Here is a 17870-nt window from a genome sequence, read left to right on the forward strand (position 1 = left end):
TTGACCAAAGGTTGACCCTTATACCTACCAAACTAGTCGACTAAAAGGCTCGGGGGCTGTGTGCCACGTGTCCATCAACAAAAAAGTTTTTTCTCTGGATTTTAAGGGAAAAGTGATGCAAATTACAGATTGACCCTCAGCCTGATTCTTCGATTCAACCTAAGGCTCGGGGGCTACTCCATATGGAGTGCAAATTTCATCACACTTCCATATAAAATTCAAGATTGAAGGATATGAGACTGAGTTAAATGAGGCTTGAGAATATTCTAGCCGCATGGTAGTTTTTTGGGTGCCTTTGAAGATTCAACCAGATGAAGTACTCAAAGAGCACCAATACTAGTCGGTGAAGTCTGCAAAGTACACAGAACTGCTACATTTGACTAAAAAGTATTCGGAGGCTTGTCGTACATACATCTATGGGCCCACTAGAAGGTTTGAACAGTCCTAAATATGGGGTTGGACGCCAAGACGCATCTGACATGAAGACCATAGTGCAGGATGGCGTAGTCTACATGGAAAGACTAGAACTAGTCGAGGATTAGGAAAGTACTCGTTGTAATAAGAGTAAAACTCCTCTAGTCGTATCCGACTAGTATTCTTGTAACCAACCGACCTGTAACCCTACCCCTGGCAATATAAGGTGAGGCAGGAACCCCCTCCAAATCAATTCAATCCAACCAACACACAGGACGTAGGGTATTACGCAATCTAGCAGCCCAAACAAGTTTAAATCGTGTGTCTGCATTTACCTTTGAGTTCTTGATCTCGACGAGCCCCACTAACCAAAACACTACCTCAGGCACCCCCCGGTAGGTTGCCGATTTTAAACACGCCAAGTTGTGAACCGCAAGCGCACGGATCATCGTAGCTTTTCCCTAAGAGTATTCTATCTAAGGTTTATCAATCTCTGGATCGGCAGCGAACTGACTAGGGATTTCCATCTAATCTAATGGATTAGTCCTAACATGAAGCATTGATTGCATATGAAGGCAACTTGTTGTAAATATCAATGGTATGAATAAGTGTAGATCACATCCACAGATATATATGATATAACACCACCAAGGGTAGCAAGAGCCTATCATCTTCTAGTTGTAATTCTAGCCAACGAGCATCACATCATGCATCTCATCCAAAGCAATTTTTAAATTACTACTACCTACGGTCAACCTCACGAAAATCCCCACCCTACTCGGAAGCAAACCCCGTCATGATCCCCCTATCGGCGCAAGCAGTTTAAGGGCACGAACATAGGTAAACATGTCGAGCTATCATGAAGGATCGACATACTAGATCTAATCACCATGATTACATAAAGCATATCATGTAGTCTAAACTAGCATTAGACTAAAGGACAAGCATATTCATGATAGGTAGAAAGAATAGAAGGAGACAACGAATCGCTAATAGATCGGATGACATAAAGAACATTGCTCATATTATATAAGTATTTAGATCATCACCTCTGAGTACATACCATTGACGATCTACTACTAGCTCTCCTGAACTCCACCATGTCACAACCGCGCAGGGAGGCCATAGCGGCTAGGGTCGGCCTATGCCATCTCCTAGATAACTCCAAAGACTTGCAGCGGCCCTCAACTCCCTTTGGTGTATGCCTTTGATTTCATCGAGTTCTGGTGGATGGATCTCGGGGCTCGGTGAATTTTTGGGGTATTTATAATCTGGAGAGCACGTGGCAAAAATTGGAAGGTAATCGGGCAAAGGAACACCCAGGTCGATCGGCCTAAGGGGGTCCAGGCCAATCGGCCTGGGCCTTCCTTTCATCGTCTCACACCTTCCTTCATCGCCAAGTCTCCCCTAATGTTTGGGAACCTTATTTTTGTATGAATGTGGGCCTAGCTCATCGATAGCCCCGGGATAAGGTTGGATCTTGGTATCTTTCCAAAGTTCTGGTTGCTTCCATCTTTGATCTCGAAGTGACCTTGCCATATCTTGTGAAACTTAGCCCCTCAGTGTTCTTGGAGGAGTGCTTGCCAAGAATGAGCATGATCGGGCCCCTAAGGACCCTAGGCCTATCCGCCTAGACCTTTATAGCCCTTTTTAGGCCCGTTGGCCTTCGTCTTTCTCTGGGTTGTTGCTTGTCCAGGGCCTTATCCAATTATGCTCCAATATAGACCAATTTCCTGCGGAAACAGAATATCCTCCAAAAATACAATACAAATGCGAAAACGGGGTTATTTCAAGAAGTGGCGGGTTAGTATAAGAATACGTGGGACTAAAAGTGTGTAGATAACGAGCGTCAACACATGCTCGCTGCAGCCTCCAGTGGCGGGATCCCTTCCACCCACCGGCTCCTGCGACCAGGACCGCCGTCCCTAGCGGGCGGCGACAACAACCTAGGTGCGTTGAGGCACGGCCACCTGGGCGACGCCCTAGGCCATGCCGGCCTAGGTGTCAAGGGAGGTGGCCGGGGCCCCCCTGGGCAGCCTGGGCGTTGGCCATGGCCAAGCCGTCCTGGGCAGCCAGGGCGGCGGCCTTGGCCCCCTGGCAGCTAGGGGAAGGGTGGTGCGGGTGAGGTAGCTCGCGGATGTGGAGGACGACCAAAGACCACTGCTGCTTTGTCGCCGTGCGCATCCTCATCACCAATCCTCCATTCGTCGTTGATTTGTTGTCTGGGGACCGGACATGACGTGCTGCAGAGTTGTGCTTGAATTGAATGATGACCGATGGGATGCTTGAAGTCACACCTCAAAGCAAATTTTATCGTTGATTGGAGGAGCGCTCGCGAAAGAACATAACCATGACCGCCGGCGATGGAGCAGAGCAACCGCGGTGGAAGAAATCCTCCCAAGGGACACTAACATACGGGTCCCACAATAAAAGGGTATAATGGAAAATTCGCACAAAAACATCTTATTCTAGAGCCAAGTGGGTAGAGTAGCTCCATGTTTTCCTGGATCCCACACCATCAATAGAAGGTCTCCAGGTGAAAACTTTATAAAAAACCGTGGGTAGCGGCAGTGGCGACTATCATCATTTCCTCGGTGGAGGCATCGTTTTGGAGATTTTTTTTACCCAACTCGAATTTTTTAACAGCTACATGTATCTTGCTTATCCCCGCTTGCCACTACCTATATTAGTGGAAGTGTGAATACTTTTGATGCGGTATTTGTTTGGTGGTCAGAATGTCAATCAGCAGATGGAGTTGTTTCTCCTCCCAGTTGTTGGAATTGTCTCATACTTCGGTTCTACTTTTACCTGATGTGGAGAAGTTGGTTCATTGGAGGCGATTTTACGAAACATGCAGCGAAGAGAGATTGCTAAGTAGTTTGTTGGAAATTTTGAGTTTCTTCTTTTTCTTTGATTTTGTTACTTTGGTACATCGGATCTTCTGATGTCTTGGCTACATGTTGACTTGAAACATATACCTCTATGTAATGTTTGTGATCTGATGCATTCTCCAAAGAGGATGTCTGAAGTCGGAATATTATCTTCTATTATTAAAAAAATTCTAGATTTGGTGGAGTGAAGCTGCATGAAGGTGAAATTGGTGGGGTGGAGTTTTTTTTATAAAGTGCTTCAAGACAGGGCCACGTTTGAGGGCTTTCCACCAGTTGTCCGACTTTGCACATGAACCCAGTCTCTGAAATGTGAGGAACGGCCCTGCATACTGGAGCACACGAACGTTGTTGATTTCAGATACTAGGTGCTAAATTTTATCAGTGTCATATTGGATGTTCGGATGCTAATTAGGAGGACTAAACATGAGCTAATTATAAAACTAATTGCAGAACCTTATGCTAATTCGCAAGATGAATCTATTAAGCCTAATTAATCCATCATTAGCAAAGGTTACCGTAGCACCACATTGTCAAATTATGAACTACTCGCGAATTAGACTTGCAATTTATATTTAATACTCCTAATTAGTATCAAACATCTGATGTGATAGGTGCTAACTTTAACGGGTGTATCAAACACCCTTTATCAGGCGACATCAACGTACCTCAGTTGTTTTTGCTTCCTCCTCATTCCTCAAACTGTCAATAGGTCTTGATTCTGAGTAGTAGCACAGAGCAGAGAGGAGCAGTGCCCGTGCTAGCCAGCTAGAGTGGGGCCAGCAAGCAAACAAACACGAGGCGCCACGCCGCAGCTTTCTCTAGCTTTTGTTGCTACGACACGCACTCCTCCACATCACAAACAGTATCCTCGGAGTATCGGGACGCGGACAGGGTAAAAAAAACTCATTTCACACGCAAGCGTCCATCGTTCGGGCACCAAATTACGGCGCGCCTGATGCAGCAACGCCCTGCACGGCTGCAACACCTTGGAGGCTTGGGCGTTCCTAATTTGGGAATGGTAAAATTGGCATTTTGCTATAAATACGCAACTGTAGCATTTCGTTTGTATTTGTGAATTATTATCTAAACATTGACTAATTAGGCTCAAAAGAAATCTTGATAAAACTGTACAATTAGTTTTTAATTTCGTCTACATTTAGTATTTACCGCAAGTTTGATGTCACGAGAAATCTTCTTTTTGCATAATGTCAAAGTTGAAAATTTAGGTTACTAAACATGACCTTGGTACAAGAACAAAGTACGCACCATCACATATTCACTTCACGTGCACGCTTTCCCTTGCACACGGACGCACACACATTGACATTTGCTGCACTGCTACTGGTAGTAGGACACTGGCATCTCACACAAGCTTTACTTTTAGCTTTGGAGCATGCGTTACAAACTTTAGGGAGTGTTGGGATCCCAGCTAAAATTTAGTTCCTATCATATCGAATGTTAGTATTAAATATAGACTATTTATAAAATATATTGGACTATTTACAAAACACATTGCATAGATGGAGACTAAACGATGAGACGAATCTAACCTAATTAGTTCATGATTTGAGAACATACTACCGTAACCATTTGCTAACGATGGATTAATTAGGCTTAATAGATTCATCTCGCCATTTAGCCTCTAATTAGTTTTATAATTAACTCATATTTATAATATTCAGTCCTCCTAATTAGCCTTCGAATATTTAGTCCTCCTAATTAGTCTTCGAATATTCGACATGACACCAACTAAACTATAAACTTTTAACTCAGGATCCAAACACCCCTTTAGCAACGTCACGGTATCATATTACCGGCGAGATTTGCAGCAGCCCGAGCTATGGTGGGGAGTGGGGACTGGCCGGGAGGTTCAGAGGAGGCACGGGGACGGAGGGCAGAAGAGGCCGCCGCGGGGCGCCCAGAGGTCGGCGAAGGCGGTCAGGATGAGCGGGTGGTGGCGCGGCGAGTTGAGCGCCAGGAACTGGTGCAGCAGCGCGTTCAGGTCCTCCCACGCGTACATCTCCTTTTCCGTCACCATCGCCACCATCGACTCGCGGAAGTCCTCGTACGGCGCCGCGGACTCCACCTCCACCGCCACCGCCACCGCCTCCTCCTCCTCCTCCTCCGGCGCCGCCGCCGCCGCCCTCCTCCCCTGCCCCCTCCTGCACTTGCTGCTCCTCCGCCGCCGCCGCTGCCGCCTCTGACGCCTCGCGTGCTCGGCGTCGTGATGATGGACCCCGTCGTCGTAGTCGTCGAGGGAGCTGGTGTTGATGGCGTACGTCGCGGGGCCCCACGAGTGGAGGACATCGGCAGCGGAGGAGCCTGAGGTGGCCGTGGTGGTGGAGACGGAGGACGTGAAGGCCGTGGTGGTGGTGGTCGACGTCGACCACGACGACGCGTGCGGTGAGTTGGCCTTGCCGCCGACGGCGCCGCGCGCGTGGGACTTGAGCGTGGAGATGAGGGAGCTGAGCAGCCTCGCCCCGCGGCAGGTGCAGCCGACGTCCACCACCACCGGCGGCTGCTGCCGCGGCAGCTCCAACCTACCGCTGCCACCACGTACACGCCGATCCCAACCCCCTGCCAACGACATGGTCGCTTCGATCTGGTTAGTATCTTGCTCTCTGCTTGCGGTTTGACGGTGTCACACGATCTCACTCTGTCACTCCTTGTAACTGGCGTCACCTGGCTTGGTACGGCTTTGTGACTTCACTTGTGACTTGTGAGCGGGGCGACTCGTGAGCGAGAGGAGGGGAGCGGCCGGCTTAAAAGGTGGTGGAGTGAGCGAGTGGAGAGAGAGGGGCGGCCGGGCGGTGCCATGATCGCGGTGAACAGTGAGGGATAAATTGAGGCGCCGTGCGTGACGAGATGTTGCAGCTTTGGCAACTAGGGAAGGGAGCAAGGGGCGTATAGGCTAGCCAGCCAGAGGTAGCTTGGGAATCATGGCGGTGCTGTGAAAGCGAACCGATGGTTCGGGGCGTGTTGCAGCGGTTGCAGAAGGCAGTGTGTCCGTCCGTCCATCCACGATTCCACGGCTCGCTTGATTTGACCCATCGTCGGTGGTGGATCGATCGAAGTTTATTACCGTGGTAAAATCCTGTGCAACCGTGAAAAGGATATTTCGTTCGAAAAGAAAACGTGAAAGGAAGGGTATGCTACCCTATTTCATTGCGAAAAGCTGTAGCAGTAGTGCAGTACCGCCAGAGAAATCAATTTCTGTGTCAGCCTTCTCTTAGGTCCTGTTTAGTGTCCGGAATCCAAACTTTGCCACTGTGAAAAAGAAGATTTCCTATCACATCAAACTTGTGGTACATATATGAAATACTAAACGTTGACGAAATTAAAAACTAATTACACAGTTTAGTTGTACTTTGCGAGACGAATCTTTTAAGCTTAATTAGTTAATGATTGGATAATAATTCACAAATACAAACGAAACGTTACAGTGCTATAGTGCCGTACAGTGATTTTCACGACGCCAACTTTGCTAAACTAAATAAGGCCTTATTCTAGTAGCTCGGCGGTGCTCTGTCCTTGCTACAACGTGCACCTTTTGTACATGGTAAAAATGGAAAATCGGTAGCAGCACGAAAGCCTGGCTCGAGTTGACCAACTTATGGCGTGAGGACAAGCGGCTAGCAGCTGAGGGAAATGTGAGAGGCAGTACTAGTGTACTGTACACTACCGTCCTGTGCGGAGGTAAGCTAGCTAGGTACGTCCGGCAGTGGGGCCAGTAATCTAAGGAGAAAAGGACACTGTCTGGTTATCTACGGGCAAAAAAAAATACTATCGTGAGCGTAGATAGCTTAGAATGGTATACGCTGCACACAATAAAAATCAGTTTAAAATGGTAGATAACGTCACAGAACAGTTACAATTGAATTTTCTAAAATAAAGTTTGCATGCTACACATAATTTAAGAACTACAATGATATTTTCAACATGTTCAAAGTTCTTGAGTATCTCAAGTGTATAGTCTTCCAGGTAGGATATGGTTCACCGCTAAAGTAACATGAAATTCAACTGAAGTCCTGACTTTACCAGTTCTCATGTCATGTATGGAGCTGTAAAATAGAGCATCATCTAAAAATTAGAAACATGTATATTTCCTTGGGATCTTATATTTTTAATCTAATGGAGATTAAGCTTAGTCTGATAGTCTCAAAACTTAATATTTAAAAGGGTTCACATGATTGAAGGGGCAGATTAAGAAATGCAAAACAGTAAGCTTGAAAGTTCGTGTTTACCTAGATCTGAAACACACTACATTGTGTTTTACCATGTAACATTCCTGTGTTCTTTTACTGGATTACTGGAGAGAGCAGCACATATTGTCAGGTCCAATTAATACAAAACTGTGAAGCACAATGGCAAACTCTGGAGGAAAGGTACCAAACGGAATAACCTTAGCAATCCCATCACCTTATAGAGATTTGCTCAACAACTACATTTGAACAGTCAGCTGAAAAATAAGCATAAATTGGAGACAGATAGATGCAACACCAGCTAACCCAACTTGCTTTGCTACGGGCTTAGATCATAATCAAATAAAATAACATCAACTTGATATTTAAACAATTATGAAGTTAACCTATAGTGAGATAAATCATTAACATTAAACATATGTTCCTATTGTGAACCTTCATATTGAATATTGATATAGGAGAGCGTTGCTACGGGCATCAGATAAACCAACCGGACATCAGAAAAATAATAACAATATCCCTGAAAAATAATGAAGTAAACAAACAATGCACAAACTACCTGCATACACTTGACGTGTTGTAACCAAATAGTAATTGAGAGAATAAATTACTTATGAAACTAAACTCTAGCCATTTTTTAATTACAACAATGGACATCTCATAGTAATGATTTACTGCATTTAATTAGGCTTATAAAAAGCTTTCCCCTCAGCTCAGCTTTTGTTAAGCCATACATCTACAGCGACGTTCAAAAGAAAATGTTTACCTTCAAGGGACAAACTAACACAAAGATAGAAAACACTCAGCTCACTCTATCCAATTACGAAATGCTTATAGCTTCAGCCCTGACAAAAATGCTGTTGAATGGCTCTAGACCTTCGTGGCTTCCAATCAAAACTCCATTGTCAAAAAAAGGCCAAGTTGAAGTAAAAAACCGAGAAGATTATTACACTTCAGATTGGATGACTTGGACATCTAATGCTTTCAGAGTTGTTTATGAGATGATCCAACCATGTCCGGCCAACACCGTGTCATCAATTTCACTTAATAGTTAGCTGGATCAATTGTTCTTAAAAAATAATGAATCCAGATAGCATTATATTGTTATAGTCAACTCACCTTCTTTCCATGTAAAACACAGAACAAAGTATCAGAATTTCCCAGAACCAATGCCGACAATGGAACCCTGAAAAAGGAACGATGATGCCACTTGAAGCTCGACCTCCAACTGCTCGTGCTCAAGCTTGTGGCTATGGAGTAAATAAGTTGGTCAGAATATTATTCCGCCTACGTAAATAAGTTGGTCTCATCATTTATGCACCATTGTTGCAACAGATGGCGATGGGAATGTCATATTTGAGGAGGATGACGAAGAGGATGAAGCTTACCTTTTTGCAGGACAAGGTTCACCTCGGCGCATTTATGTCACCCTTGAGTTAGCTTATTTCAAACATCTAATATTTCAAGCTTATTTCAAACATCTAATATTTCATATACGTTCTAATTATTAAAAGGTGATGATTGGGATGCCAACATGGATGTCGATCTCGATATGGCTAATGAAGATTCCAGTGAACCCGATGTACCGGATCCATACGATGAGGTTTACGCCAATGTCCCCGAGGAGACGCACATGCTCAAGCCAGTGGATAACTGCGAGCACTGCAACGCAAAGAAGTTTGAGTCCGAACCACCTGGATTCTGTTGTCGTAGTGGACAGGTTCATCTGTCCACCTGTTGACACCGATTTTTGTCCAGGGTCAACTGTTGAGCATAATGTTCCAAGAGCTGATGAAAAAAGAGGCAGCCAGGGCAAGTTAGGCACATCCGCCAGGGTCGATGACGGAAGGATCAGAGCCCCGGAGCTGATAGAATCCAAAAGAGCACGATGCGGACACGGTGTCTCCACCAAATAAGGGAAAGCGTGGAGAAAGTTATCTTAGATAGTTTTTAGGCAATAATTGTAATAGCTCATGTCGTAATCAACTAGGACTTTAGCTTGCTCCAGGGTATAAATATAAACCCATGAGCCTGTAATAGAGATATCTCTCGATCAATCAATACAATCTTTCGGCGCCACGCCGCCAAACCCTTAGGACTAGGAGTAATGTAGCTTTTTGACGAGTTCCTTCTAGGCGCAGGGCTGCATCGGTTTCGATCTCAGGCGAGCTTGTAAGTACCATCACTCGGTCATTATGACCTCTATCAGAACTTTCTAAGTTAAGTCTTATATTCTGATAGTTGTGTGGCTAGTTATCGAGTTCTTTTAGATTGCAAGTAGAACTTTCTAGGCTTTGTCTAGTATTCTACTTGTCTTCGACGTTGCTCAAGCTATCAAATGGCTTAGATCTGGTTAGGCTGTCTTCATCATTTCCCTTGCCTTGTTTAAGTTCACAATTATTAGATCGTATCGGCTGGTAGACTCTGTATGCTTTTACTGCTCTATATATGCTAGGTCCAATAGATCTTTACCCCTGCCCCTCGTATTGCTAACCATCAGGCCTCTAACGTCAGCGTGCTACCATTGAGAGCCGATGCTTCAGTCAGGTCTTATCCATATCTCATGAAAGCATGATGATGTCATTGGGCCGATAGGGGTGCATGCGAGGCCTTGGTGCCGCGAGCCTATCTGTTAAGATTAACGGGTCGAAGTTAATGCCCTCTCACCGTATTACCTTGTCTAAGTTCAATTACATGGTCATGACATTGATAATATTTTGTTACCTTAATAGGCTTGTAAGTGGTAGGCAAGAGGTCTTTTACATTGTCAAATCAAGATTAATGCCCTCTCATTCGTGTTGCCTTGTCTAATACACTTATCAAGATATTAATTAAGATCTATTAATGTATCTAGCTTGCGTACAGTCAACATCGGCTGGTCCTTGTTGCTATGTTCTAATCTTTTAAGTTAGTAGATTGATGCCAATGTCCTCTCATTCATGTTATCTTATCTGAGTTCAATACACTTATCAAGATATTGGCTAGATCTGTTAGTTTATCTGATAAGCACATCGTTAACAAGGGCTCCCTTTTATGGCTGTTGCGTTACAATGCTTTATCTTAGCCCGTCGGCTGACATAGTGGATGGCATATGCCATTAATATTTTATTTATTTACACCGCATGATTACATTGAATCTATCTATCATGGTGTTTAGTCAAAGAATGCCTACCTATGAGTCCAAAGGCTTCGCCGCCTATCAGCTCATGAATTTTACGTTTCCCTTGTCAATTGCAAGTCAAATTGACTGGCATGCATTGCACCACTCGTGAGTTGATTTGGAGCCTGCACTGGAGTTAAGCAGGTCTCTCAAGTCCTTCATGTTGTTCAACGCAGAAGCTTGAGGTCTAGATTTTGCGTCAACACCACCCCTGACACACCACCGGAACTCATGAGACTGTGTTCGAGCTCAAACGTTGATGCTAGGCACTTTTGTAAGAACATCAGATATTTCAATAGCCACTTCTCTTTCACTTCTCTATACTGTCAGCTTGATCGTGTGACCACGACATGCGAAACTATGGTGTGTACACATTCCGTGCACATGGCCAAATTTACCATAACATACAATCATTTGGTAAAGAGGAGGGTAAAGAACCTAGACACCTCGAACTTTATTTTTACAACGATGATCCGTCTCTTGAGCATAGGCTCAGCAAGTGCCATGAGAAGTCTACCCAAAAAGACAGGGAGGTCATCCAGAGGATGGTGGACATCTTTCATGGCATTAATCCCTATTCGGAGCATCTTAGGAGTATGGGCCAGGTTGACAACCTTGAGGATTACCATGTCGCGTTGAACCTTGACCAATGGCTGGACCAGAGAACATATAACATGCCATTAATGTCAGAGGTGTAGCCATTTGGATTGAGAGGAGCGAGCGTCGGGGCCAATTCGAACATAGTGTTGTCCTCCAAGGGAAGGATAGGTCTATACATGGCATTTGGTCCTATCATGGGTGCTACGACACACTCTCATACCCACTATTCTTTGCAAGAGGTGAGCTCAGGTGGCACAACTGCATTCCAAAACTTGGTGTGATAGAGGCTGAAGTCAATAAAGCTCGAACGATCCACAAGGCGCGTGCTGAGGGTGGTGGCGACAATGATGCTGGTAACTTCAGATGTCTTACAAACCCAAAACATAAGTTGCGCATGCCATCAATCACCATACTAACTTCAACAATATTTATGTGTGTAGGGTCTGCTGGGAATAAATGTGTCTCCGTGCGTGACTACTATTGCTACAAATTCTAGATGTGACCTGGGATTTTTAATCCAATACTATACGGCAAGCGTCTATTCCAGCAGTTTGCCGTCAACACCTACGTCAAGATTGAAAGCTCGCGTCTAGACTACATTCGCAACAAACAGGACACTTTGAGGGCTGACCTGTACCAAGGTTTGGTTGACAGCATGCGTGCGGGGGAGGGCAACGCTAATAATGTTGGAAGGCGTACTGTGCTGTCACCGACATTCATTGGAGGACCCCGTAATATGAGGCGTCGGTACATGGACGCAATGGCTCTGGTGCGAAAGTTTGGAAAACCGGATATCTTCCTCACAATGATATGCAATCCTAATTGGGATGAGATCAAGAATGAGCTTTATCCCAGCCAGAGTGCACAGGACCGTCTAGATCTCGTAACTCGAGTGTTTAAGGTAAAGTTGGAGGAGCTGAAGAGGAGGTTGATGGACAAAGACATACTTGGGAAGGTCCGTGCCTACATATATGTTGTGGAGTTCTAGAAGAGGGGCTTGCCTCATGCACACTTCTTGCTAATAATGCAAAGGAAGTACAAGATCACGTGTCCTGAGCAACATGACCTGCTTATCTCTGCAGAGCTACCAAACAAGAAGAAGTACTCTGACCTCTGTAGGATGGTGATGAAGCATATGATGCATGGCCCCTGCGGGACGCTTAATCCATTATGTCCATGCACAAGGGGACGTACTTCATGCAAGAACCACCCACAACCATTGTACAATTCAACATCGCAAGGCAAGGATTCATACCCCATCTATCGGCGACGTGATGATGGTCGTAAGGAAAGAATTCGAGGTCATGTCCTGGACAATTAGTGGGTCGTTCCATACAACCTGTACCTGCTGCGTACTTTCAATTGCCACATAAATGTTGAGGCATGTAGTAGCATTAAGTCAGTGAAATATCTATTCAAGTACATATACAAGGGCCATGACAGAGCGTCTGTGGCTGTTAGGGAGGCTAGCAAAAAATATGACAAGGGAAACATTGATGAGATCATGAAGTACAGAGAGGCCCGGTGGGTGACTGCCTTCAGAAGCATTGTGGAGGATATACTGCTTTGACTTGAGCAAGAACTATCCACAGGTGCAGTAGCTGCAGCTTCGTCTTCTCGAAATGCATATGGTTACATTTTATAAATGGGACATGATCGAACGATTCGTCAAGCGTCCAGGTGCCGACGAGTCAATGCTGACAGCGTACTTTGACTACAACAGGCTTCATGAGGAAGCCCACGGAATCTTGTACCATGACTTTCCGAAGCATTATACTTGGAAGTCTAATGGTAAATTTTGGAAACCAAGAAAAAACACTGTATACCAGGTCGGGAGACTCATCTCGGCTCATCCAGGTGAGGGGGAACACTACTTTCTTTGGGTTATCCTAAACAATGTTGCTAGGGCTACTTCATATAAGCACCTGAGGACTGTTGATGGTGTGCTCTTGCCTTCGTTTCGTGAAGCTGCAGAGAGGCGAGGTCTAATCAAAGAAGACAATACACTCAATGAGTGTCTTACTGAAAATAGTTTGTTCCAAATGTCATCCTCATTGCGTAGGCTCTTCGTAACAATATTGGTATTCTGCGAGCCAAATGATGTGTTTGGCTTGTGGACAAACACCTTGACGCAATGTCAGAAGACCACCAGCGCAACAATCCAAACCCAAGTCTGGTGCAACAAATGGTTTTGATTGACATTAGGAACATGTTGCAGTCTATGGGGAAGGACATAAGGTCGTTTCCTCTCCTAGAAATTTACGACGCATATGACGACACTAGCGGTATCCCTCGTGGAATATTTGAGGAAATAAGCATTGAGCAAAACTCGAAAGATGTGGGATTATATGATTCCCTAAATGAGGAGCAGAGGGCTGCCTACGATGAGATATTGTCCAAAGTCGACACTGAACAAGGCAGTTTGTTCTTTGTCGATGGACCTGGCGGCACAGGAAAGACATTTTTGTACAGGGCACTTCTCGGAACTCTGCGCAGTCAGAACAAGCTTGTTGTTGCTACAGCTACATCTGGTGTCGCAACGTCTATAATGCCAGGTGGGAGGACAACCCACATGTTTCAAGATACCCCTTACTCTTGAGGATGGCTGTTGTTGTAGCTTCACGAAACAGAGTGGTACTGCCAAGCTACTACAGCAAGCGTCTCTCATCATTTGGGACGAAGCGTCTATGACAAAGAGGCAAGCTATGAAAGTTCTAGACAACAGCCTACATAATATAATGGGCTGGCCGGGGCTGCAAAAAACTATTGTCTTTGGTGGGGATTTTAGACAAGTCCTCCCTATTTTACGGAAAGGATCCAGGGCTTAGATAGTCGATGCTTCTCTACGGAGGTCATATCTTTGGGAATCCATGCGCCACCTTAAGCTCGTGCGCAAAATGAGGGCCCAGAGTGACCCGTGGTTTGTGGATTATCTGCTGCGCATTGGTGGTGGCACAGAGGGGGTTAATGGAGATGGTGATGTACATCTTCCAGATGATATATCTGTCCCGTGGTGATTCTTAGAAAGATCTTGACAGATTGATGAAATGCATCTTTCCAAACCTCAATGCAAACATGACAAACAAAGACTACATCACCTCTAGAGCGATTTTATCTACACGTAATGATTGGGTAGATAATATTAATATGAAGATGATCGGCATGTTCCAAGATGGGGAGATGGTGTATTATAGTTTTGACTCCACAATTGATGATCCGCATAACTACTATCCGTCGGAGTTCCTAAACACATTGACTCCCAACAGGCTACCTCCACATTTGCTAAAGTTCAAGATCGGCTCTCCAGTCATATTGCTTAGGAATATCGACTCTGCGAATGGACTCTGCAATGGTACAAGGCTAGTGGTTCAAGGCTTCCAAAGAAATTCGATCGATGCTAAAATTGTGCTAGGACAGCATGCCGGGAAGAGGGTTTTCCTTCCTCGAATATCGTTGTGTCCCTCTGATGATGAGATGTTCCCATTCCAATTTAAGAGGAAGCAGTTCCCTATTAGGCTCAGCTTTGCCACGACGATCAACAAGTCACAAGGTCAAACTATACCAAATGTAGGTGTGTACCTACCCGCACCTGTGTTCTCTCATGGTCAGTTGTATGTTGCTATGTCTAGAGTCACAGCCAGAACGAACATCAAGATCCTCGCCCTTCCGCCTAACGCAGAGGTAGAGGAGGAAGAGACTAAAAAGAAGGAAAAGAAAAATGCTAAAAGGAAAGAGAAGGGCCAGGGTAATCAAAATGACAAGGAAAAAAAGAAGAAAAGGGTACCAATAGTAGATAGCACGTATACGAAGAGTATTGTATACGAGGAGGTTCTAACATCGTGGGCGAGGTAATATAATATTTATTATTCGTGTGTATCTTACACTTTTCATGCAAATTGTTCAAGTTCTAACTCATCAATTCCATGTTTCTTGCTTTTGCTAGGTAATTTAAATGCTTTCTCTGCATTCAAATTTTGTATCTACACGAGCTGCTAATTGTCGATACTGTTGGATGCAGGTCTCAGGATAGCAATGTTCAGTCTAGAGGTGTGCACATATCTGATACTGCAGTGCTCTATGCTCTGTTGCTGCATCACTACTCCCCTCTCAACTGAATCGTACCAACATTAATTCTCTCAGGATAGGCCTTTCTTGTTTGTTCTGGTTCAGTATTCGATCTGTGCAGTACGCCTTTGTTTTAATTAGTATTGCTTGGGACTACGTATCTGTTGCTGTTTTCGTAGAATGCGTGTAGGGATTGTGATTTTTAATTAAAGTAATCAGCACGCCTGGACAGCACACTTGGAAAGTGGTAACATAGCATAAAACTGAAACTTACATCCTGTTGTCAACTATTGCTTAAAACATTGTAATGTGGATATTTAATTGTTTTGATGAATGAACTTCACAAGAATATTTTGTGATCTGTGATGTACTTTAGCTTCTTGATTAATTCTAACAGGAGCAGCAAGCATCTGCTCAATTAGTTTGTGATTAAGGATGTTCTAATATGAGGAAGTACCAATTTGATACTACATCAGAGATGTAGGTTAACTAAGATTTTTCACAATCTTTCTTTCTCACTGTAACTGCCAGAAATTTCATGTTCTTGATTTCCTTATGAAAAAACTTTCACGAGAAACACCAATATCTACTGTGTCAGAAGGCAGTGAGCCACAATATTTTACTAGGTTCTTCAGCTGGGACTCAGGAAAATGTTTGGTAAGTAGTTTATGTGTGTTGCACCAAAAATTCAGCTATCTGGTGGTGAGCTCTTTAATACCAAAGTCAGTAAAAGGTACAGAGAACACAACTCTTTAGTTTCCACATCTGACAGAACACAGGGACCAAATGTTGAGTACCTTAGAGCAACTCCAACAGCTTTGCCATCTCCCTCTCCAAGCCAAAATTTGGCAAGTCGGCTAAAAAATCACAATCCAACAAAGTTGTTATCCGGATGGTCATCCCATCCGGCTTGCTAAATACTCTTCCACACTCTCCAAACTTAGCAAGCGGGTTTGGCTTGCCAAATGTGCAATAAAGAGAGTACGAAATGGAGAGTCTGTTGTAGTGAGAAATGGAGAGGCTATTGGAGTGGATGGAGAGTGTAGATTTTTAGAGAGGAAACTAGCTATTGGGATTTGGAGAGTGGGAAATGGATAGTCTGTTGGAGGGAGCAACTTAATATGAAGAGGAATCTTTTTGCCAACTTGGATAGAGAGCCAAATGGAAAGTGAAAAATGGATAGTCTATTAGAGTTGCTCTTACCTTTCTTGTCTGCGAACTTTTTGCAAAATGAAGCAAGCCCTGAGGCAGAGAAGGCTACAGGAGGAGGATGCCACATGCGATGGCGATGCTGGCGAAATTGAGAGGGAAGGTGATGAAGGGCGCATGACTACCCATATGAATGCCTGACAAGTGACAACCAAAGCTGAAGTTCCTGTCCCCGACGTCGACGTGACCAAGCAAGAGGTGAGCAACCAATATTCCACTTCGCAGTCGTCAGATTAGATGATGACATTCACTTACTGTTATCAGGTGAATGCAGTCCTACTTATCATCAGCCAAGTTCAGAGAGAAGTTCAGCATGATGAGAGCAGCGTTCTACAAGCTCTGCAAGTGGAAGTAGAACAAACTGAAGTCCGGTGTTCAGCTCTTTTAGCATGCCAAGGTCAAGAGACAGCAACCGTTTGTGAGGACCCTCTGAAGAACTATCCATCTACTAAAATTGATATATTCTGTAGCAATACAACATAGTATAATGGTAACTGAGGGCTTTATATTGGATGTAAGTGGTAGTTGTCGGAGTCTGGATATCTGTTGGCCAGTTGCTAAGTTATCAAAACTTGTGTCCAGTACTGAACTACGACATGATGGCTCCATGGGTTGCTTCAGGTTAACAACAATCCTCCAGTAACATGGCGCCAATGAGAGGGCGCACTGCATGTAAAGATATAACCAACACTGGCATGGTTCTTTTTTTTACTGTTTTTTTTACCCTGAAGTAGTTTTCTCTGGTTTTCCATAAAGTGCTTATGTTATTCCCTTTTATTCAGGTTCCTAAATTCAGGTGTTTGAAAGGCTGGAAGCAAGATGAGGTTAGCTTAGTTCTGAAGCTTGCTTTCATTCAGAATATATTTTAGCTAAAAGTTTTAAAGATCTTTTAGTTGCTATTTTCTTTAATTAATTATGTCAATCCTTTCGTAGGCAAGCATCATCTGATTATTAAAAAAATACTGCTACAAGAACTTCAAGACATGATCATGGAGGGTCAAGCCCAATATGTGGAATGAGTTTGACAATTCCTGCCCGAGTTTGGGCTCACGTACGGGGTTCTACTACCAGAGCTTCTTGAGAGTGCACGGGTATAGGTCCAAGGTTTCTGCTGCAGATGTTGTGTATAGTGCTTGAGGACAGGTTTTACATGACATGTATTTTCCTAAATACCGGTTCACCTGCCATTTCACTAACGTAATGAAAATGACACAAGCATTCTAGTTTTCTAAGTTTGAGCTGCCCAATGACCATGAGTTTAAAAACTGAGAAGGGGACTTTCCTCTGTTTTAACTCCCCCGATTAGCGAATGATAGATCCACAGTTGAG

General features: G+C 44.3%; 1 protein-coding gene across 1 annotated transcript; it reads right to left on the bottom strand.

The window, feature by feature from the left end:
- Positions 1-4551: 4551 nt before the first annotated feature.
- Positions 4552-6228, bottom strand: LOC117847975 (uncharacterized). Its single transcript, XM_034729285.2, has one exon. It carries the CDS (start codon positions 5893-5895, stop codon positions 5176-5178), a length of 720 nt encoding a protein of 239 aa, XP_034585176.1. The 5' UTR covers positions 5896-6228; the 3' UTR covers positions 4552-5175.
- Between the last annotated feature and the right edge of the window lie 11642 nt (positions 6229-17870).

Source organism: Setaria viridis, chromosome 3 (assembly GCF_005286985.2).
Source record: "Setaria viridis chromosome 3, Setaria_viridis_v4.0, whole genome shotgun sequence".
In the NCBI taxonomy this organism is placed as follows: Eukaryota; Viridiplantae; Streptophyta; class Magnoliopsida; order Poales; family Poaceae; genus Setaria; species Setaria viridis.

Bases quoted from the DNA above. Each gene is read 5' to 3' on its own strand.
- LOC117847975 (XM_034729285.2), bottom strand. From the start codon at position 5,895: ATGTCGTTGGCAGGGGGTTGGGATCGGCGTGTACGTGGTGGCAGCGGT.